The sequence below is a fragment of the Lissotriton helveticus genome, chromosome 10 (assembly GCF_964261635.1).
Source record: "Lissotriton helveticus chromosome 10, aLisHel1.1, whole genome shotgun sequence".
In the NCBI taxonomy this organism is placed as follows: Eukaryota; Metazoa; Chordata; class Amphibia; order Caudata; family Salamandridae; genus Lissotriton; species Lissotriton helveticus.
The window spans coordinates 530,539,439-530,562,970 of record NC_136071.1 but is presented as its reverse complement, the minus strand read 5'-3'; the positions used below and the strand labels follow the sequence as shown (position 1 = coordinate 530,562,970).

General features: G+C 45.4%; 1 protein-coding gene across 2 annotated transcripts in view; it reads left to right on the top strand.

Annotated features, from left to right (window-relative positions):
* Positions 1-23,532, top strand: part of NPRL3 (NPR3 like, GATOR1 complex subunit) — a 343,712-nt gene that overhangs the window by 199,193 nt on the left and 120,987 nt on the right. For both annotated transcript variants that reach the window (XM_078663075.1, XM_078663074.1), the window contains one exon: positions 6,877-7,033. In XM_078663075.1, the coding sequence (XP_078519201.1) occupies positions 6,877-7,033 (157 nt within the window). The remainder of the gene's footprint in view (positions 1-6,876; positions 7,034-23,532) is intronic.

Here is a 23,532-nt window from a genome sequence, read left to right as displayed (position 1 = left end):
GTCCCAAATAAACCACTGACCCCTGCCCTAGCTGGAACTTAGTGGCCTTGAAAGTGAGGCCTGTGCTCTGCAGTGCCATTAACACTTCGCATAGGTGGTGCAAATGGTACTCCTCAACTGGAGCTGAAGATTTCAATGTCATCTAGGTAGGCGGCACTGAAGTTCTCCAACCCAGCCAGGACCTGGTTGGCCAACCTCTGTAAGGTGACCGGGGCGTTCTTTAACCCAAAAGGCATGACACAGAACTGGAAGTGCCCTTCTCGCTTTGAGAACGCGGACCTAGCTTGTGCCCCCTCGGTCAAGAAAATCTGCCAGTACCCAGACGGTAAGTCAAACGTGCTGAGTAACTTGGCAGCCCAAAGCCGATTAATGACTCATAAGCTTTGGGGATGGGTTGCATGTCAGTCTTAGTTACTGCATTGAGCCCACAGTAGTCTACACAGAACCTGAGCTCTGGTGTGACACCGGGTGGAGCAGCCTTGACGACCAGAACCACTGGACAGAACCAAGGGCTGTTGGAGGGCTCAATAACCCCTAATTCCAGTATCTTAGAGACTTCCTCTCTGATGCTGTTCCTCACTCCATCAGACAACTTGTAAGACTTGTGCTTAACAGGAAGGCTGTCTTCAGTGTCATTGTCATGGGTGCACTAATGGGTGACTCCCGAGATGAGTGAAAACAGTGGAGCAAACTCTCCCAAGATCTAGCAACAGTCTCTCTGCTGCTCTGGGGTCAGTGGAGGGGAGGGGATCACACCCTCCACTAACCCCTCCTGCTCTTTGAAAGACAGGAGGTCGGGGAGAGGTTTGCTCTTCTCTTCCACCCAATCATCTGGGACCAAGAGCATGGTCAACTCTGACCTCTAAAAATGTGTCTTGAGGTGGTTCATGTGTAAGACCCTCAAAGGGTTCCTAGGAGTCTACAAATCCACCCGGTAAGTTGCGTCACTCTTGCACTCCTTCACCTCAAATGGGCCAGACCAGTGATCGTGTAGGGCACGGGGCTCTATTGGCTTCCTTACCCACACCTTTTGACCATGGTGAAACTCACCCAGAGTGATATTCTGGTTGTACCACCATTTCATATCCTCCTGGTAACCTTCCAGATTGTCCTCGGCAAGTTTCCGGAAGCAGGCTGTCTGGTTTCTGAAGGCGAACATGTAACTGAATACACCCTGGGGTTGCTTCTTAGGAGCTTGCTCCCAGCCCTCCTTTACCACACTGAGAGGTCCTCTCACAGGGTGCCCATGCAAAAGCTCAAAAGGGCTGCAGCCAACCCCAGTCTGCAGTATCTTCCTGTAAGCAATCATAAGGCATGGCAAGAGGACGTCCCACTTATGCCTCATGGGTTCTGAGAGACCCATAATTATGGGTTCAGTTGAACCTTTCAACCAACCCATTGGTCTAGGGGTGGTAAGGTGTGGAGAACTTGTGGGTAATTCCACATGCTCTTCATCTACAAAGACATGAAGTTGGCACAGTGGTCAGATACCACCTCCTTGGGGAAACCCACATGGGTAAAGATCCGCATCAGTTCCCTGGCCACGGCGGGGCAGTCACCGTCCTCTGAGAGATAGCTTCTGGGTACCAGGTGGCATGGGCCACCAAGACCAGGATGAACTTGTTACCCATGTCTATCTTGTGATCAAGAGGACCCACAATGTCAATGCCCACATGCTCAAAAGTGGTGCTCAGGACAGGAAACAGTCGGAGGGGAGCCTAGCATCTCCCTCCATCTTGCAACTCACCTGGCAGGCAGGACAGGCATTAAGAACGCATTTGAGGCCTTCCTCTTTTGGGGCCAATAACAGTGAGTTAAAAGCCTGTCAAATGTCTTGTCTTGCCCCAAATGACCTGCCAGAAGCACGTCATAAGGCAGACCCAGTAGGAAGGCTTTGAAGCGCTGGGTTACCACCAGCACACAGGCTGCATCAGGTTTAGCAACCTTAGGCTCACTATACAGGAGACCATTCTTCCAATAAATCAGATGAGTTCCGGAGGCGTCACCAGCGGCCTGGGCATGTTTCCGAAAACCCACAAAAGAAGGGCACTCATTCAGCGCAGAACTCCTCCCTGGAGGGACCTTCATCCTGCTGCCACTGGGAGAGGTCAGGCTGGTTCCCCAGTTTGGCTACTTCTTCCCCAATAGTTTCTGGGGCATCCCGCTCAGGTTCAGCCTTCTCCCGGACAGTGGGAATTTCTGGAGCAGGTTTCCCGCACCACTTTCCCCTTCTCTTCTTGGCAGAGACATGGGCCACTTTTTCAGGCTGCCTGTCCTTCTAACCACCCTCACGTGTTGCCATTGACCATATGGTCAGGCACATCCATTTAGGCAATCCCAACATCTCCAAGTGTGACCTGAGCGCCACCTCATTCCAGGCAGTATGCTCCAGGTCATTGTCTGATGGATTAAACCCAGATCTGTTGACTTGGTGTGAGTGTTTTATTGGTTCAGATGCTCCGTCCATCACCACCCCCTTTTGTACCAGGTCATTGTCCAGCAGACAATCCACAGGCATGGATGGACTCACAGCTACCCGTAAGGAACCCTAGACCCCCACCCCCCTTCAAAGGGAACCTGAGCCACCAACCATTGGCACTCACTGTTGTCAACAGCATCTACTTGGTGGATCACATTAGGGACTACTTGCTCTGAAGACAGTAAATTACATCTGACTGTTGTCATTCTGGCTCCTGTGTTTCTCAGAGCCCCTACCATCCTCCCGTGGATGGTCACCCACTACCTGTACTTCCTAGAGTTTTCAGGCATGCAGGTTTTCTAGACCATTTTGTTCTCACGAAGGGAAACTAGGGTCATCTCAGCTGGCTCCCTACCACTAGCTGGGACCAATTCCTCCCCAAGCGCTACACTCGCTATCCCCAGTGACGGCCCACTGATGGGTGGCTGTGCCAGCTTGAGACACTTAGTATCCCCCTTATAGTGCATTTCCTGACTACTGGCGAAACACTTCAGAGCTCCCTTTCCTGAAGGCTTTCCTGAAGGGAACCAACTCTTCTCCACAGAGAGTTGGGAATCCTTACCCTGGGAACTCGTTTGGGGACCTTTAGAGAATTCCCTACTTTTATTTTTGTACCCCCACTCCTTCTTCTGTTGGGGTTCCTGCCCACCCTTGGCGGAGCCTCACACATACAACTTCTTTTGGACCCTGGTGCTGGGCCAGAGGTCTGCCTCCTTAGCAAGCTTCCTGGGGTCAGTTAGTTTACTATTAACCAAGTGCTGGCGCAGCTCTAGAAAACAAAGACTAAACATGTGATCACAAGCAATCAAATTGTACAGTCCCTGAGAGTCTGTTACCTCACTGCCCTTCACCCAATCATACAGTGCTCTGCAGAAAAAACACACTCTACCCAAGTCTGAGGACCAAGTTTCACATTTTCCCCAAACTTTTTCCTGTAGTTTTCTGGGATCATTCTTTATCTCATGACCAAGGCTTCCTTCATGGTGGGGCACCTTGTCGGGTCCCCAACTCCTAGGGCCAATAAGGTGTCCCTCCTCTGTGAAATGCTTCCATAAACGTGCACCCCAGTCCCTCTCTAGGATCCTGTGCATCTGCAAAGCAATCTTATAGGCCTGAAACACTGATCTATGTCGTCTTCCACTCCCTAATCCGACACCAGACAATTGGGCATGCGTACATTTCCCTCTGACTATACTGAAGAAATGCTGCCACCATCTGTGCTGGGTATTGACTTTCAACTCCAGCTCCTTCAAGCTGAGCTCTTGATCTCAAAGCGTCTTCCTTTCATCCCTGGCAAATGTACCCATTTCCACAGCCAAGTTCTGCTTTTCCGCATCCGCATTGTGTTTTGCTTACTCTAACTGGAGCTTCCTTTCTTCCCGCCTGTCTCTCAACTCTGCTGCAGACAGTCTTTTTGATGAGACACTACTTCCAGCTCTGGAAGCAGCTTTTGCACCATTCAGGCTGACCCCCCCCCCAACAGGCAAAACTGGATTCTCCTGCCATTCGAGATGCAAGCTTGGTTCTACCTCCTCCACAGCAGCATTCTCATCCTCTGGGTGCCCGGCTGCATCCGTGGCTTCTAACCAGGCCCTCACGCCTTTTGCAGCTCCTCCTTTTTAGTGAGGCCTTTAAAAGAACACTTAAAATCCCTGCAGAACTTTTTGAGATGAGGCGCTGTATAGGTAAAAAGGAAAAAGAAAATATAGTGTGCCGGTACGTAATGATTTGAGATATGGAAGCAACATACACCAATCACTGTATGTAATGCACAAATGCAAACCCTATCCCACTGCTAATCACCAATGTTAAACATTGGGTATCTGGTTGTCAGAGTATGCACTCTGTATAGGCAGGAACTACCACTCTAGTCCTGGTAAATGTAGTACATACTCAGTTTACCTGGGCTCAACCTTGACGCAGAGCAGTCAGGCTAAACTAAAGAGGCAATGTGTAAAGTATTAGTGCGCACGCACACACAGTAACACAGTGAAAACACCACAAAAGTACTCCACACCAGTTTAGAAAATTAGGCAATATTTATCTGAGTAATACAAGACAAAACGACAATAATAAGGCATACACAAGGCAAAATATGAATATTTGAATATTACACGCAGTTATAGCACGTAGAAAACTATAGCCCCAACTGGGGACCTCCGATCATGCTTGACCGGGACAAATCCACAAGTTCAGTCTTACTGCGATGGAAATCGGGCCGGATACAGGAGTCACACGGGCTCTGGTACAGTGCCTTAGCAGAGTGCTGCATCAGTACCTGGAGGTGGTCCAGGGTCATTGAGCTGCTAATGCCGGGGGACTGTGCGGGGCACAGGGAAGGTGATGCATTGGTTGCAGGTGTGAGACCTCAAGTCCTGAAGGCAATGCGATGTCAATGATGCATCGATGTCACAGAGTGGTGCGTTGATTCCACAGTGTCTATGTCGAACTACCATGCTTCAGTTTCGGAGTCGGAGTGGTACATCACTAACTTTGTTGAAGCGGCGCTCGAAACTCATGCAGCAGCAGTACTTTGGAGGCACTACAGCAGCGTTGGGGCTTCCTTTGTAAGTCGTGGTCTTTGTGTCGCACACTCAGCGAGCGGGGACCACGGCTTTGGGGCAGGCAGCAGCGATGCGTCTGTTTTGAAGTGATGCACCGGTTCGATGCAGTGGTTTCTTGGTTGCAGCACTGAAATCTCCTCCATGTATCTAGGACCAGGTTTGGCACCACTTGGCAGGTCAGGACTCGCAGCAGAGGAGCCCATGTGCTGAAAGTAAGATGCCGGTGAAGTCTTTGATGGCCCTGAGACTTTCAACAGGAGGCAAGCTCAACTCAAGCCCTTGAAGGACCTTTATAAAGGAGGATGCAGAGAGCACAGTCCAGTCCTATCACTCCCAGGCAAAAAGAAGCAGACAGCAGGTCAGCACAGCAAAGCAAGCAGCAAAGTGTCAGTTCATCCTGGCACTCCAACAGCTCTTCTTTCTTGCAGAATGTCCTCAGTCCAGCAGTATTCAGAGTATATGGTGTTAGAGGTCCAGTACTTATACTCATTTGAGCCTTTGAAGTAGCGAGACTTCAAATAAAGGTCTTTTAGTGCACAGTACTCTCACCTTTCTGTCCAAGGCTTCAGATACACTGCATATGGGTATATAGCTCTTTGTGATGGACAGGCACAGGCCTATTCAGGTGCAATTGTCAACTCTTCCCACCAGTCTAACTCAAGAAGACCCATCAGCCTAGTGATGGGCCATCAGGATATGCAGGGCACACCTCAGCTCCCTTTGTGTGTGACTGTCTAAAGCAGGGGTCTTCAAACTGGGGGGCGGGCATCAAGTGATCCCAGGAGGGGCACCAGGCTCTGACCATAAGAAGCCTTGTGCTGATAACAGTGCTTTGTTTTAATCTGAAAAAAATGAGCGGCACCAAGCCGCTCTGAAATGGGCCATCAATAGCATCTTTTTTATTTTGTTTCCTGGCTGTGAGAAGGTGTCAAAAAAGAAGGGAACCTAAATAGTCTTCAAACCCCCTCCCCCACTTCTGATAGTCACACTGTGGATACTTGGACGTGTTAGTAAGGCCTGCCTGACCAGAATAGTATGTTTGGCAATCATGTATTGGATTGCAGTGCTGTGCATGTCCGTTGGCTGATGCAGCCCCGCTCACTCATTAGACCTGCCACACCGCGGCAGAATTTGCACTACGGTTAAGTAGTTAAAACAGTAACTGAACGTAACTGCATTGTTTAAATATGTATGGCCAATTTAATAAAGTAATTGTGGAAAATTCTGAGGGGGGACCAGATGATTTTTTTAGTTAGAGGGCGCATTAAAAAGTTTGAAGACCACTGGTCTAGAGTAATTTCACAAAGCCAAACTGTCATCCAAATCAGACGTGTATACTGTATACTGTGCCTGCTAATTGTCCCCACATTTAGATTTTTTCTAAACACATTTTGCCCTATCTTGCTGCTTATTTTGCATATGGGATCCCCCTGGTTTGTGTTACGCCGCCACTGTCAATCATATCTCTCCCACTCCTCTCTTCAAAGCCAGTAGTTGCGAAGAACTTTAGTCTAATTTAAATCGATTTCTTATTCTGACTGCACCAGCTAACGTGGTCCCAAAGAAAGGCATTTCATCAATGGAAATGAAACTAATGTTGAAAAGGGCGGTTATCGCACGTTCACTTTGCTTCTTTCCATTTCTATTTGAACATTTGAAAACGTGTTCATTTATTTAGCTATTTGTAACTACATGCAGATCAGTGATCATTAACCCCTTGTGGGCTTCTTAAGTCAGCGGAGATGTAGTTCTTACCTGAAAAGCGAAAGCTGCATCTTGATGTAAACTACTGCTGATCCCATACTGATGGTTAAGATCTCTTCCTTCTTCTAGGCCGTACCATGCCCTTTTGCTGCTGGGTGATGAGAAGTCCCTGCTGATGGAGCTTCCGCTGGACTGCTCCCCTGCTCTGGTCCGAGTGATCAAGTCCACATCTGCTGTCAAGAACCTGCAGCAACTGGCCCAAGATGCTGACCTCGCATTGTTACAGGTACAGTGCAAGCCACTTTTAAAGGGGATAACTCAACTTACATTAACTGTTTAGCCAGTTTAGAATGAAGATGTCAGGGCGTCGGGAAATTGAATGTATGACGTTACAACGCATACTTTTACAACGCATACCTTTACAATGCAATTTTTACAACGCAACATCCATTACAACGCATTCCATTACAACGCATGCCATTACAACGAATTTTTAAAAACTACCTTTACAACGCATTCCATTACAACGCATACTACCTTTACAACGCATACCATTACAACGCATAACATTACATTGCATGTATGGTAAGTATTGGATAGTGTAGGGGTAAAAATTACTATTCTAACTCCAGGAGGGTGCAACAGTAGGGTAAGTGTTGGATAGTGTAGGGATAAAAATTACTATTCTAACTCCAGGGGGTGCAACAGTAGGGTAAGTGTTGAAAAGTGTAAGGGTACTATGCGTTGTAATCATATGCGTTCTAATGGTATGCATTGTAATGACATGCGTTGTAGTGGTATGCGTTGTAGTATCATGCGTTGTAATGGTTGCGTTGTAATAGCATGCGATGTAATGGATGTTGCGTTGTAAAAGTTTTGTTGTAATGGTAGTGCGTTGTAAAAGTTGCGTTGTAAAGGTTGTTTCCCCGGGAAATTCAACCTGCATATTAAAGACTCACCTTGCAGATATTAAGGACTGTTACCCTGTTGTTTGATTGTAATTCAAAGTGCACTTCCTGAAGGATGAACACCTGAGACCTTATTACATACACTTAGGTCACACTGTCCGTGTTTGCGTCTGGCATGCCTTTAATGAGGTGTGTCGGGTGCAAACCATGACAGTGTACCCTATTACATATAATGTGCTGTCCCCAAGGCAGCCGTAAAGTCATTGCTGCCTTGAGGGCAGCATATTTATAAATGGTGGCAACTACTCCGTCTTACAGTGCAGGCAGCACCCAGCTTTCCCTTTGGCGGGGAGGGGGGGGGGGGATACAAGATCCCTTGGTAGTTGGGTGAATTGAGTGTGAATACCCTCCTGCATGGGGATGCCTGTGGGGGGGCATGGCACTTCTTCCTCCCCTTTCTAAGGGCACCCTTATCCACAATTGAGCACATTTCAAACTCCTCACCCATACTTTCAAGGCACTACATGAATCTGGCCCAGCATACCTTAACCATCGCATCTGCTTTCACAAACCTTGCAGACGCCTTCGCTCGGCCAAAGTCCTTCTTGCACACATCTCACGCTTTCAGAAAACTAGATCCTGTAGTCAAGACTTCTCCTATTTTGCACCTGAAGTGTGGAATGACCTGCAGCTACACATCCGAGCCTCATCCTCCCTTCTTGAAATCCGCAGGAAGCTGAAGACCTGTCTTTTCAAATAGTCACTCTTAGCCCTAGGCTGGCTAGACTTATACCTGGCCAGTGACAGGTTATTCTCCTGGGGGAGAGTGCACTTTACAAGGCACAGAAAAGGGGGGCAGGAGCACTCTGCTTATCATCTCAGCGCTGTTTGACCCCGTTGCATCCTGGTAAACGCAGTAAGTTCGCACTTTCAAGTCGTTGTAGTTTGTAACCATTGTTGGTTCTGGCAGTGCAGATATCTCTAGACACTAGTGTTTCAGGGTTTAGCCCATCGTCAGTAGAGAGCATATAGTTATTTAGAAACATGGAAAAAGTCTTTGGGATTGCACCTTAACATAACACCCTTGTGGGTGCGTTGACTGTGCACCACCTCTTTGTGGTGCACATTTTGTGCATCTCCTGATGGTCTCTTTGCCTCAGCACCCGCGTCCATAATACAGCACTGGCCCACTGGTAAACATGGAACCACTTGCTGAAGGAACACCCCGATAACATAGCGTGGGCGCTATATGTGCTTTGACCCTACCTGTGTTACAGATGGACTGTGCAAGCTTCTGCAGCCCTTTCCATGAAACTACTGTGCCCTGAGAGTACAGACAATGCAGCCACGTGCTCCGATGTGGCCCCAGTGCACCCTATGTAATATATGCTCCGGTGGCCAATTCATGATGGGCTCCATGGCCTCAGCGCATAGCCGGTCATCTGTTTTTGTGCTCCTACAGTGGTTAAAGTCTTTTAATTTAAACCAATATTTCATCGCGCTAGGGCTTCATTTTCAGAAAGTACAACTCTGATTCAGTGAGCAAGGTTTACATCTTTGTTTCTGTGCTATGCTGTCTAAAATAATGCACTAACTTGATTAAATATTGGGTTAAATTCATTGACTTTCAGGCTGATAAAAATGGGCGCTCTGCTCTGAGCCAGCAGAGCAAATGAAGTACATCACCATGACCATTATCACCGCTATTCTATTGTCATTATTTGAACTAGTAACCTTCTAGCTGTTTTGGAGCATCTCAATATAACAGGCTGCTGTGGGGGAAAGATTATAAAGCATACGCATTGAGAAACAATTCTGTACACTTTACAAATGTATGCTTTGTGATATTTATAGAGAATTCCAGCCTCAGCGACAGCCTGTAGCAGTGAAGTACAAGGCAAAGGCTGGAGAGAGACCCTCTTCCAATGGCATCAGGAATGAAAGAGCAGATCGGGCTTGGCCATGCAGTGCTTCAGGCTATGTTTTGCACCCAAAAGTCTATTTCTGATAAGGATACAAGCCCAGGTGCCATCATCAAGCCAACACAAGAGGTTGGAAATGTAGACAGACTACTGCTGAGATACTGTGACTGACCAAACAAGGAGTTACATTTGATGAGGATGATGATATGTATTTCTAAAGCATAGGGGCTACCCACCCAGAGTGCCCTGATGCTGAAATAAACAACTGAAAGTCATAGTCTCACTGTAAAAAAACACTGATTCGGTAAACCAGAAGAACCGGGAGTTAAATCTTTTTTTGTTGGAGTAACCACGTTTTTAAGCCTCACAAAATCTTAGATGGTTAGTTTTGGCTCTTAAATAAAAGGGCAGTTAGTTCCAAATTTTAGGTGCAAGAAAGGAGAAAGCTCTCCCTCCCTGGCAAGCAAAATTTATCTCAGGAACACCAAGGAGGCACCCATTTGTCGATCACCGCAATTTGTCAAACTCATTCTGGCTAATCTGAGAAGCGCACTCCAAAGATCCAAGTATGTACTCTTGGAGTTCTAAAGTAAATCTGTGTGAGCTCTTTCAGTGTGGTCAGGGAACCTAAAAGGGACAGGAAACTAATGCAGAATTGTTTCTTAAATGTAAATTTGATCAGGTGAGTATGGTTTTCATGCAGGTAGAATCACAGGGTAGTTGATCATTAACACTTTTTGATGCAGGTCTTGATGCAATTCTTGGAATTCTTTTAAGGTTCATACACAGGATGTGACCAGAAGCCTGGGTCAAGATGCTGTGATTTCCTTGCCTAATGAATACTCCGCTCCCACTTCCAAGGGCTCCTCATCTTAGAATAACATGATGTTCAATATCAGTGTTCAGATAGGAGGTGACGACAGTCAGTTCTCAGTTAAATGAGATGGGCAATTATCCTTGCATACTTCATGCAGAACATTCAGACACCTATGAGCAAGCACTCTATGCTTGACAGACGAGCGGTTCAGCGAAGGAAATGTGGGTTTATATCCCTAAATCTACAAGTTGTTTTATTCAATCATTCTTTGAAAACAAAGCTAACAGGTACATTTTGCTTTATAGTGCTTGCATTGGACTTGCTTTTGTCAGTAGAGAAACAGACCTGTAATCGTTGGTGAAGTAGCATTTTTGCCATTGAGCAGTAGTAGACATTTTATAGACGCGGGGACATTGGGGTCTTTATGATGCTTTGCACGCAATATTGATGGTTAAAGACACAAATGGTCCTGTGGGCACTTTCGGACACATTTCCGTATAATAGTAGCAGAGCCAGTGAGGTGCATAGAGCTAACTTGCCATAGGCGTGAAGTCGTTCAATTATGGCTGCTTCCACTTTTGTCATTTGAGCAGTAGTGACAAAATATTAACACGTGTTTCCTTTGCAAATGCTTTCTGTTGCCCATCATACAATTTCCCTATAGTGGATAGCCATTTGTGTCCTAGAACAAAACCAATTTTATTATCTAAATGTTGTTAGCCTTTTGATAAACTCGCTCTTTGTTAATCTTCTGTAGACTTTCCTTTGCGATATATTTCATCCATACAAACAAACTCCCTAAAAGTGTATATCCCTCACATAATTTTTTCGTTGTGTTAAGATAAAGCAGACAAAAAGTGTAACAACAAACAAAGAGAGAGAGAGATGGTTTAACCAGTAGACCTGCGTTCATAGACGGCCTTTCATAGATGCCACAAAAATAACCGCGTTTTGAAAGAAAGTCCCAGTGTTGGCACAAGTATGCTTTTTCATTTGTAGAATCCAGACCTGAAGCTCAATAGATCTTAGTGATAATATGGATTATATTCTATACCATCTTAAATAGTCTAGGAAAACCCTGTATGCCATATGACTAGCTGAAGTGACCCCACGCTTGCTCCTAATGCATTGCCAGTCTCTACCTACAGCTTGCCCTGCCGGACACCAACTCATGACTGACCTGCCAGACCCACACCAGGCAGCTCATGTTCAGTCATTCTCTTCATTTTCTGGAACCCCAGGGTGTGCCAGCCCAGACCAAAGTAGGTGACCCCTTGTTTTCATTTGTGATGGTCTCTAAGGAAGATAGGTCGCAACACTCCAGGGAAGTGCACTTGTTGACTCCTTCAGCACCGCCCAACCCTGGCCTTGTTGCCTGTGGTGGCCTCCTCACTACATGTTATCATGGACACTGTTTGAAGTATTGTGGTTTAGTGTGTCAATATAATGGATTCGGAGTTTTCCAGTCTGTTTGCTTCCATTGAACTAATTAGACTAACACACCTGATGCAGTGATTTTTATTTTAACAGCCGAGGACTGGACGCCATGTCTGTGATGATATGTAGTGATTTGGTCAGTTTCATTGACTTCTGAACACCATCCCGCATACATAACCCAATCCCGAGTACCTGACTCTCCAGCTCTGAAAACCGTACCCCTGCTGCAACCATTATCAATAGAGCGCCTCATCTCACCATCGATCCAGTCTGTCATGCTAATCGGTGCCCTTTCCTCCATCAGACACACAGGAGGCATCTCAGACACAACCGACTGGAATGACAAAGGCAGACGCTGTACCTAACACATGGCTGCCTCCCATTTTCAAACACTTTCTTAAAAATGTGCCCCAGTTAGTTTTAACCTTCTGCGCTCCACAGTTGCACTCATAAAACAGTTGGTATCTTCGCCATCAAATACAAATAGTCACACATTTTCTCATCTAACTCCACCATCCCCTACCTAATACACCCTTCAGAACTCTCTCTGCATCCTTCTTCCTCGCCTTAGCTAAACTCTCACCACATTTACAGGGTGCCAGGGTAAAGAAGAATGCATTGAAGAAAATTTACAGACTGAGCCAAATCCATCTCGATCTTGACTGAGGGCATGGTCCGGACCCATTCCAGCTCACTGGGTTCCTGTTCCTGTGGCAACCCACTTCAGAAAAAAACACTTGAACTGTGGAGCCCCCCTTAAAGGCTTCATCATCGTTTCTGTTCCAATTCTAAACAGAGCTTACCACCACTAGGGTATGATTTATCCAAGGGGTATTTATGATGATATTCAGGCATCCCGATAGATATGCCTCCTGGGGGATCCAATGTATTTGGCGAAAAAGGAAAGCCTTACTAAGGCGCGTTCTTTTGACCCTGTCTGACGATTTTCTCATCAGTTAACGCTTTTCCAAGGCTACTCCAGGGGGTTGGCAATTACCCCATGGGAATCAGGATCCAGCATTTTCTGCCAGGGTGGCAGGCCATGACATCGGACACACGAGTCCTTCAGATGGTCCAGCTGGGCTATGCCCTTCTATTCCTGTCCGACCCGCTGCAGCTTCGTCCCACATCAGATAGTCTTTCAGAGCAGCACCTATCCATCTTACTGTAAGAGGAGTGAGCTCTACTGTCCATTCTGGACTCAGAAATTTGGACGGGTTGTTACTCCTGTTATATTCTCCTGCCAAAAAAAGAATCAGGCCTTTGATTATATTAAATATTCGCCCTCTAAATTCCAGTTGGACTTCCTGAAAAAAGTATCAAGCATTGGCTAAGCCAGTATGCCGGGCCTCAAGCTGGAGTGATGTTTAATATTTTTTTCATTGCAAGCATATGCCACAAAAATAAAATATGCTGACATCTAAACACAGTCAGTATATATATATATATATATATATATCACCACATAACTAAGGGCCAGATGCTCAATGGATTGTTCAGTGCAAAACCTCGAATTCAGTAAAATACAGGGTTTCTGACCACAAAAATCCTTTAACATTTGTACTGACTCCATTTTCTGATTCTGGAAAGCTTTTCCGAATTGAAAAATAGTTAGAAAGCATCAGTTAAGCGCAATTTCAAAGGGAGCATTCCTTTCAAATTGGGATTGAGTAGCTTATGTATCAGTGGTTTACAATGTAATTCCAATTGCAAACCATTGATCAGTTACCGACTCCCAAGTTGGCGTCCCTTTTTGAAATTGGTATGGCAACTCCTTGAGGAGAAGACAGAGATTCCGTAGACTCCTGGCAGCTGTCAGTATTTTCTTTTTTTTTAAATATAAAAAGCAGCTCCATTTTCTTTAAGGAACGAGTGCTTCTTTTTGGGGGAAAAACGTTTGCCTTTTGGAATGCAATCACATAGTTGGAGGTCTGTTTTTTCTTGCAAGTTACTATTCAAGGGAGTGCAAATTGCAAACTGTCTAATGAATATTATGTGAGACCCCCTGCAATTAGTTATTCTGTGACCAGACCTATTAGTACATAGTTCAGCCGGCAAAATACAACAGTGGTCACAAAAAGTTACACAATTTGCGGTCGCTTTTTGTGACCGCTACTATTGTACATTTGGCCCACAGCTCTCAATTCACAAGCAGTTACGGTGCCCCTTGAACATTATTTAACAGCAATTTAAATTGAACCCTGAAAAAACACCGTCTAACTGGGAACCCTTCAGTTTAGGGAAAGAAAAATAAATTGCTATTATTTAAATAACATTTGAACCTGCCATGTCACTGAAGAGGAAGAGACTATTTTTGGTGGATGTGAACAATGTGTATAGGCATTGTGCTGTCACTCCAAGTGCAAGGAGAGAATGGGAAAGATGGGCTGTATGCTGTAGTGGGTTGAAGCATAATGTGAATGACAATTTAACAGATCACTAGAAGAAGCGTGCTGACTGAAAGCCCCTTTGTGTGTATTTATTATGTATGCATATTTTGGAAGAGCAATAGTCTGGGGAGCTAAAGCTGTCTCAAATGCCAGACCTAAACAATTGCCTTCCCTTCACCCTCTTCTGCTGACTGCTATGGTCTCTCTGATTCCACTGATTAAACAATCACTAGCCATAAGAGCTTCATTAACACCGCTTCCTTTGTGAGAGCCCTGAACTCCAACTCTCTATCATTCGCTACTGACTTTAAGGCCAATTAAAATTCTCATAACTTTTCATACCAACAAAACATAACACCTCACAAACAAATGAGCGTATTCTTGTGGCAATTTGGCCATCTCGAAATTTAAGAGCTGGCAGATGAAGGGTACTCCGTCGAGATGGTGGAGGACATAGCACCCACCGTCCCAAGGAAATCTAGAGTTGTCCCCCCAGCCCCACGCACAGATCTTAAAATTGACAGGAACTGGTTTCTGTTACTGTTGTAAAAGTTGGACAGAAACATCAAACGTTTACACGGTTTTTCATTTTTCAAAAATAAACTCCCAAAGCAGGAGGTTGTTTTTGAAAGATGCAATACGAATTTCCTGTCATGGGAGATTTCCTTGGTGGGGATGGACAGCAAAAAAAAACGACAAAAATAAATAAAAACAATCTCCCACTTTAACTTGGGTGTGCGGTCGGATGGCCAACCACTAATGGCTCGTCCTCCGGCTGGTCGTGGGAAGAGTAGTCTTGAGGTCCACGTTCCTCTAAACTGAGCAGGTGGACCATGTGTTTGGTGGAGAAGGTGCTCTGTTGCCGTTAGTACAGAGTACCCTCTCCACCAAACTCCAAACCAGCCCCTTTGACAGTAAAGAAAGGAAAGTCTTAGATGCAGCCATTCTTAAATGTCCTTTCATTGCTGTCACCATCCCTACTTCAATTCAGATGAGGCTCATAAGATGAGGGATGTGACTTTTTCACCACCTGCGGAGGTGTTGTATTTTTTGGGGGGGGAGTGAGTGCATTGGTGGCGATGGAGTATTGTTCGAAGGGTAAAGGTACGAAAGGGGAAGAAGAAATCAAATGTGGATTTATTGAAACTGTAAAAAAAATCAGATTAGGAGTTAATGTCGATGGAAGCAAAATTTAAAAAAAGATTAGCAGGGTTTTAAAGCAGACATGAAAATTAACGTATTATTCCATCGAACTGGTGTAAAATGTAAGAACAGCTCAAAAAATTGCTTGGGGATTGAATGATAGGGCGTCAAATCGGAGATGCAACAGAGCATGAGGTTTCTCATCATGTTAAACCGCCGTAAATGTACAGGAAGCCACCAAGTGCCAGCTCATGTAGTTAAGGACAAGCATGTAACGGTTGGAGCAGGTAGCCATAGGGTAGATTGTAGAATACGGTTTATTAAGACTTAGTTACAGGAGAACAAGATGGTACGTTTCAGATAAGTTGTTTAGCCCCACCACGAGAAGTCTCCTTGGTACTCAGCCCGCACACTCCAACTGACACTCTCTCAATCTCACTGAGCACTCCAGCATTTCATTACCTCCCCAGGCACTCCAGCATTCCATTACGTCACCAAGCACTCCAGCATTCCATTACCTCACTAGGCAGTCCAGCTTTCCATTACCTCACCAGACACTCCAGCATTCCATTACGTCACCAAGCACTCCAGCATTCCATTACCTCACCAGGCAGTCCAGCTTTCCATTACCTCACCAGACACTCCAGCATTCCATTACGTCACCAAGCACTCCAGCATTCCACAGCGTCACATCCATACTGGCTGAGCAGCAGGAAACAGGTAATTAAGGGAAAGGATGCATAGTAACAATTCAAGTCACAACATCCACTATTAACCCCTTTGCCGCAGCGCGAATTATGGAGCGGTGTGAAGGGGGACTGGGTTGGGCGAGGCGCTGCGGTACTCATGACGGCTCCCGGCCCTCATAAATCACGGTGGGCATGTGCTCATGACGGCCGGGAGCCGTCAGAACTCCGCCCACTGATTAATTCTCCCGCACAGGTGGGGAATTAACAGCGCATGGGCGAAGTGGCAACGTTCTGACAGCTCCCGGCCGTCATTAGCACATGCCTCCCGTGACTCATGATGGCCGGGAGCCGTCATGAGCACCGAAAAGGTTATGGTACTTTTTCAGGTCAACATTTTAAGGCTTTTTTATTTTGGTACTGTGGTTAGGGTAAACTGTATTGGGTAGTATGCGTAGGCGTCCTATAATTATATATCTTTGAATCAGAATATTTACCTTCATTTGCAGAGTGTAGAGTCTTGCTGAACTACTTGAAATGGAACATACAGGAATGTGTGGATTAGTGCATGGATGCGGGGTTGGTAGAGTGAAATGAGCTGGGTACACATTTACTGTTGCTTTGAGGGGCGGGGACTGGGTTTAGTGTTGCGGTGGTTGCATAATGTTGGATGATCTATGTGTGGTTGGCGGTAGGCAGCCAATATGATACATTGTTTTGAGATGAGGATGAGACCAATTGGTTTGTCATAAGTGTGGATTGGGAGCAGGTCGTGGTGTATGTTCAGAATGTCATACATTAATGGGCATGTCCTGCTCATGGTTGTTGATGTCAGAACTATCTGTACTAAGAGAGTTGGACAGGAAGTGTGCCATTAGAAGATCATCCCAAACGTGGGCCGTGGTCAGAGAAGTGTACTCAATAGTTTATAGTGGAAATGATGGTGATTGCAGTGTAACTTGATACCGCGCAGCTCAGCTAATGTAATCCCCCACTCTTTTCTTCCTCTTCTCTCTCTTTTCTGCCTTCTGGCTCCACCCCATACCACAGCTTTGAACTCTATCTCAGAAGGCCCTGTATATAAAGGGTCTGTAAGAAGAGGCATGTCAGCGGTGTTTGCTGCATGCAGCGCCTCACCTTCCAACTTCTTCTCTCAATCTTTAACATCCTTGCATAAGTGAAAGGCATGATGGAAAAGTGTCCGCGCCTCCATTCCCTCTGTCCAGGCTCACTTGTGTTCTATCCCAACAAGGGACATTAAGATTGAGTGATGGGGCAGGAAGGGACTATTCCTAAAACAATCATCACTTCTCCCAGACACTGTCTTCTTGTCCCACCCAATCAGTGTTGAGTGCCCAGGAAGGAATATACAGTTCACTTCCGGGTCTTCACAAGTGACATTAGCACATTGTGCTGCGGACACCAAGAAGATGAACGGTGCCCAAGATCATATTTTATAAAAATTATTATTTACCCTGGCATTTGCACACACCCTGTTGACATTTTCCATTATGTATGTAAATAAGTGTTAAGTCCAGAGAAAGGTTATTAGGCTGAAGTTAGCTTCTTATTCAGCCAGCATCTCATTCTCAAAAAATCAGCTGCCATGCTCATGGTCTTCCTTTCAATTTGAGACTTTAAAGAAGAATAATTTTGCTTAGAGTAAGATGTAGTACCTAAATGCCAACTCTAAAATAATTTTTTGCCCATAATATCCTGCAAAAAATATCACAAGTGCCTAAAAGTTGAAGGACATAAAACTGAATGTAATATATCTTGTTTTACATTTGTTAATAATATTGATATTCAAAATATAGGGCCCTATTACGATTTCGACCAACAACGTTGCGCGATGGAATCCGCCTAATTATCAGTCGACGGTTCCACCTGCAGTATTAGAATGCAACCACGGTGGGAAACATCTATTTTTCTATTGCATCTTGTGTGGTGGCTGGAAAAAGGCCGCAGCACAATCTGTAATAGAAAAAATTATGTTTTCAAACATCCCTGCACCGTGTGGCAGGCACCATGCGGTGCCTGGCACATGGTGAAGGGATGCTTATGGGGGCACCGCAGGTGGCCACCTGGCCACATAGCGGAGGGCCAGTGGCGGAAGAGGGCGCTTCTAGGGGCCCCCAAAGTCACTTATTGCTTTTCTTTTCATGGCGGGTGGACCGCCATGAAAGGGCAGGCGGAAAGCGACATTGTAATCCTAACGGCAGAGCCGAGTGGCTCTGCTGCCATTTTGGGATTACAATTCTGCCCGCAACCCCGATGAGCTCCGTGAGCCCGACGGTAGCAGAGCAGAATTTTCCAGAGGGTTTCCCTCCAACTGCCAATATCGTAACATGGCGGTCAGACAGAAACCTATGGTGTCGAGGGGAAACCCTCCAACGCAGTGTTGGATGGCTTTCCGCCCGACATCATAATGAGGGCCTAAATATTTTAAAACTTTGTTGTAGGATTACAGAAGGTTCAAAGGGGGTCCCATGTGGTTGTTCCCCTGTGTGCCAGACACAGTGACTTAAATTGTATTCCTTCCTCCACTGGGAGCCAGTGCAGGGTGGCCAAGGTGCCATTCGCAGAAGTGTATTTGTGCAGCTTAATGATGGTCCTTGCTGCCTTGTTTTGGACTACCTGAAGTCTCTTTGATAACCGATTTGGGTGAACCCATGTACAGGGAATTCCCATAGCCCACGCGGGGAAGAATAAGTGCCTGAACCACTGTTCTCCTTGATTGTGTGGGTAACAGAACTAGGACTTTACGTAGAGTTCTCAACTTGGCAAAGCAAGATGTGCTCAGTTTTTTTGCTTGGGCTTCCTTGGTTAGGGAACTATCCTAACTAATTGCGTGTCGTCGGCATACGAGACAATTGACACCCTAAATTCCTTGACTATGTCTGCCAACTGCTTCAAATAAATGTTAAAAAGTGTGGGCCTAAGTGCAGATCCCAGTGGAATCCCACACTTCAAGGGCACAACCTCTGAATAGCAGGAGGATCACAAATCTAGAAGGACCTATATTTTAGGGTAGAAGAAAGACAGTTTAAAGCACAATTTTGTATTCCTCTTTTCCTCATCCTAAGTACAAGGGTCTTGTGGTCGACCGTGTTGAACGCTGAACCCAGATCGGGGGGAGGGATGTAATGGCCGCTGGACCTTCTTTTTGCAGCTGTATTTTTAGCTCCTCTTTTATTCCTAGTAGTGCAGATTCCATGCTATGTTTTGGACGGAATCTGGTCTCAGTGGGGTTGAGGAGGGAGTTCTCTTCTAGGAATAGAGAGAGGTTTTTAATTGAAATGTTTTTCTAATACTTTCCCCATGGCTGGAAGCAGGAATATGGGTCTGTAGTTCCCGGGGCAGAAGGGGTCAAGGTTAGTTTATTTTTAACAGAGGTTTGACCACTGCATGTTTCCAAGCTCGGGGGACTATGCCAATGGAAGGTGACAGATTTAGGAGATCCAAGAGAATGGGGAAGATTTCTCATGCTTCTGGAAGGAGAATGTGGGTGGGGCCGGGTCTAGACGGGAACCTGATTTAGCCTTTCCAAATAGAGCTGGGAGCGCGTCTCTGGTGATCAATGGAAAATTTGAGGAACCTGTCTCCCAAGCATAGTATGTGTCTCTGGTAGAGTGGGTACATTTTTATTTGTCATTTGTAAATAACTATAAATGACAGAAACTTTGTCTTGAAAGTACGCCGCAAGTTCGCTGCAAGGAACGTCTGTGGGAGTGTGGACAGGGAGTTTTCTGATTTTGGAGTGGTGAGGGATTTAACAATCCGAAAGAGCTCCCTGAGGGCATTAGCACAATTGACCATTAAGGCTTGATGGTATAATGCCTGTGCCATTTTGATTTCCTGATGGTATTGTCTGGTGGCCAACCGATAGGAGAGTTTTAGGTTTTCTTCGCAATCTTGTCTCCATTTTCATTCTAGCTTTCTGCACCTTTTTGTTTTAGGTAGACGGATGGTGTATCATTGGTAATGGGGATGGTGTCATCTAGTGAATATTTTATCCACTCTTCTACTATGGAGTTTGCCTTTTCTAGGCCTGGTTTGGCAGATGATGGAGAGGTCAACCAGGATTAATTATTCAGTTCTGACCATCTTCGGCCTTGGCCAGGAAGATTCTTGTTGTCCGATGATGGTAGGAGACCCTCCAGAGTAAACGAGATCAGGCGGTGGTCTGTCCATGTCAAAGGGCAGGGTTTCTCAATTTTTATGTTAGGATCATTGCTAAACACAGGGTCTAGAAGATGTCCGTGTTCATGGTTGAGGCCTCTTCTACTCTTTGCGTTAACTGAAGGTAGCCTAGGTCATGTAAGATGCCTGGGACTATGGGGTTGTTAATCTCATCAAAATAAACATTGAGATCCCCTAGGAGATTGAAATTCATTTTTTTCAGTGTTGTAGCTAACTATTGTCTCAGGCAGGACTTCAGTAAAATTAGTGCACAGGCATGGGGGTCTATATACTAAGGTTCCCAAAAAGGAGGATGTAGGAGATAGGTTTATTGTAAAACACAGATTCTCACATTCATTCTGGAATGGGGAGGAACATTGTGCATACATCTGTATTTGTCTTTCAATATGATGGCGATACCCCCGCCGCTTTCATGTGTGCGGTCTTTTCTACATATATAGTATCCAGGAGGAAGCGCTTGATTAATGCCAGGTGTAGAGCTGTCATGTAGCCATATTTCTGTTAGAAATAGGATGTCAAGTTGTTAGTCCTCTATTAACGTTAGTAGCTCAAACTTGTGGTGTGTCGTAGATCTACAATTCATAAGGCACATGTTCATGTTATGGGCCCGAGTAACTTGGCCCTTTCTTCCTCTACACTCCAAACAGAAAGTTGTAGGGGGACAGTGTTGTTCCCCATTCTCTTGCCACATGGGGGCAGGCATCTGAGGATGGTTTGTACGTAAGCGAATTTATGTATTCAGCTGAATAGCTCACCATTTTTGTGACGGTTTGGACAGGGGTCCTAGCCTCGGGTCCCGTCCAGGTACAGACAGGCTGGCCTCGGGCACAGACGAGCTGGTCTGTGGCACGCCTTCGGCGAACCAGTGGCACGCGTGCATCCCAGCTTCCATTTAAGGCTGAGGTATAAAGACTAGAGTACCAAACACACGTCTCTATGATCCTGATTGCAGTAAAGTGCAAGTGCATTCTCTGTGGTGTAGTTTCTGGTACCCCCTTTCCCCATCTAATACACTCATATGACATTGTTCTTCTCTAAACTCAGATGAACTGATATCACAGAGACTTACGCAATTGGCAGTTGTGTAACAGAGATGTCATTTATTTGGATGTAAATGTTGCTTGCCTCTGGGTAAATTCCCCTAAACATTGTAGGGGGATGTGGTGTGCATGTGTAAACCAATGTAGAAATATTGCATGGCTCAGGCAAAATCGTCTGGAAAAACAAAATAAATATTTGTGAGCCAATGTGCTTTTCCTATAAAAAAACACAATTACTTATTCGGATGTAACTCTATAGCAATGCATTGAGATGAGGGCTACCAGTTTGTTGCCACCTGTTGTGACACATGTTGCTCGGCTCAGGCAATTTGCATATAGGTAATGTAGAGGGATGTTCCCTTTGTTAGGATCAAGATGAAAATCGTTGAGCTAAGTTGATCTTGATGGGAGAAAGGAAGGTAACGTGTCTATAACTCCATAGGAATGCATTGAGGTGAGGGCTACCCGCTTGGTGCCACCTGTTGTGACAAATTTTGCTTTGCTCAAGCAATTTGCATACAGGTAATGTAGAAGGGTGCTCCCTTTGTTAGGATCAAGATGAAAATTGTTGAGCCAAGTTGATCTTGATGGGAGAAAGGATGGTAACTTGTCTATAACTCCATAGGAATGCATAGGCTTGGGGGTGTAACAGTGGGCACAGGTGGAAACATTGTTTGGCTCAGATTAAATCCATATGGAGCTTGCAGGTAGATGTGGTGTTTGAAAAACATCATACATATCTGTGAGCCAATGTGTTTTTCTTATAAGAAAACTACAAATATTTTTTCCAATATAACTCATAGGAAATCATTGGGGTGAGGGCAACCTGTTTGGTGGCACCTGTTGTGACACATTTTGCTTGGTACAGGCAATATTCATACAGGCAGTATAGAGGGGTACTCTCTTTATTAGGATCACTATTATAATAGGTGAGCCAAGTTTACCTACATGGGAGAAAGGATGGTTTCGTATTTACATATAGCCCTATAGCAGTATTTTGGCTGATGGGTGGCACAGTGGGTCCCTGTTTTGGTGGAAGCATTATTTGGATGAATCCTTTTGGACCTTGTAGGGGGATGTGGTGTGTTTGAAAAACCAAATACATATTTGAGAGCCAATGTGATTTTCCTTTAAGATTTGCAATGACCTATTCAGACATAATTGCATAGGAAGACATTGAGGTAAAGGCACCGTATTTGATGCCATCTGTTGTGACAAATTTTGTTCAGCTCTAAAAATATACATGCAAGAACTATAGAAAGATGCTCCTTGTATTAGAATCAATATGAAAACTGGTGAGCCAAGTTGCTCTTGATGGGAGAAGGATGGTTAAGTTTTAGTCTAGAAACCCATAGGAATCCATTGGCTTGAGGGTAGCACAGATTGAAACATTGCTTGACTCCAGCTAAGTCCTTATGTAACTTGTAGTAAAATGTGGTGTCTTTGAGAAACAACTTACTTATTTGTGAGCCAATGTATTTTTCTGATAATAAAACTACAATTACCCATTCGGATGTAATTCCATAGAAATGCATTGAGGTGAGGGCAACCAGTTTGGTGCCAGCTGTTGACAAATTTTGCTTGGCTCAGGTAATTTACATACAGGTATCATATGCTTGTATTGTATTGTATTGCGACTTATATAGCGCACGTATCACCCGAAGGTATCAAGGCGCTTGCTTAGGAAACCCGTCCTGGTATTCCCCTGTGAGATACCCCGGCAGGGTATCCACAAGGTGAAAGCCAGGCATCCCGCAGCGAGGGGCCGTAGTGGAGATTAAGCAAGCTATTGCCCAGAGTCGCAGAGTTTGACCCCGTGAGTCGAGTAGGCACCGGAGCGAGAATTGTCGAGTCCGTGGAATTTTGAGCCCGAGACCCGCCGAGGCGGGGAATCGAACCCTGGTCCACGGCTGATCTCAGCTTCCGGGTCTGCCGCCTCTAACCACTGAGCCACGCTTCTCCACGCTTAGTTATTTGTCTATAACGCCATATGAATGCATTGGCTTGAGGGTGTACCAGTGAGCACAGGTGGAAGCATTTTTTGGCACAGTCTAAGTCCTTATGGAGCTTGTAGGGGAACGTGGTGTGTTTAAAATATTTATGAGCCAATGTGAATTTCCTATAGGAAAAGTTACTTATCAGAAGAAAACTGATTTGGGATACATTGAAGACAAGGTGACCAAATCGGCTCAGACAATTTACATACAGGTATTGTACAGGAGTGCTCCATTTTGTTAGA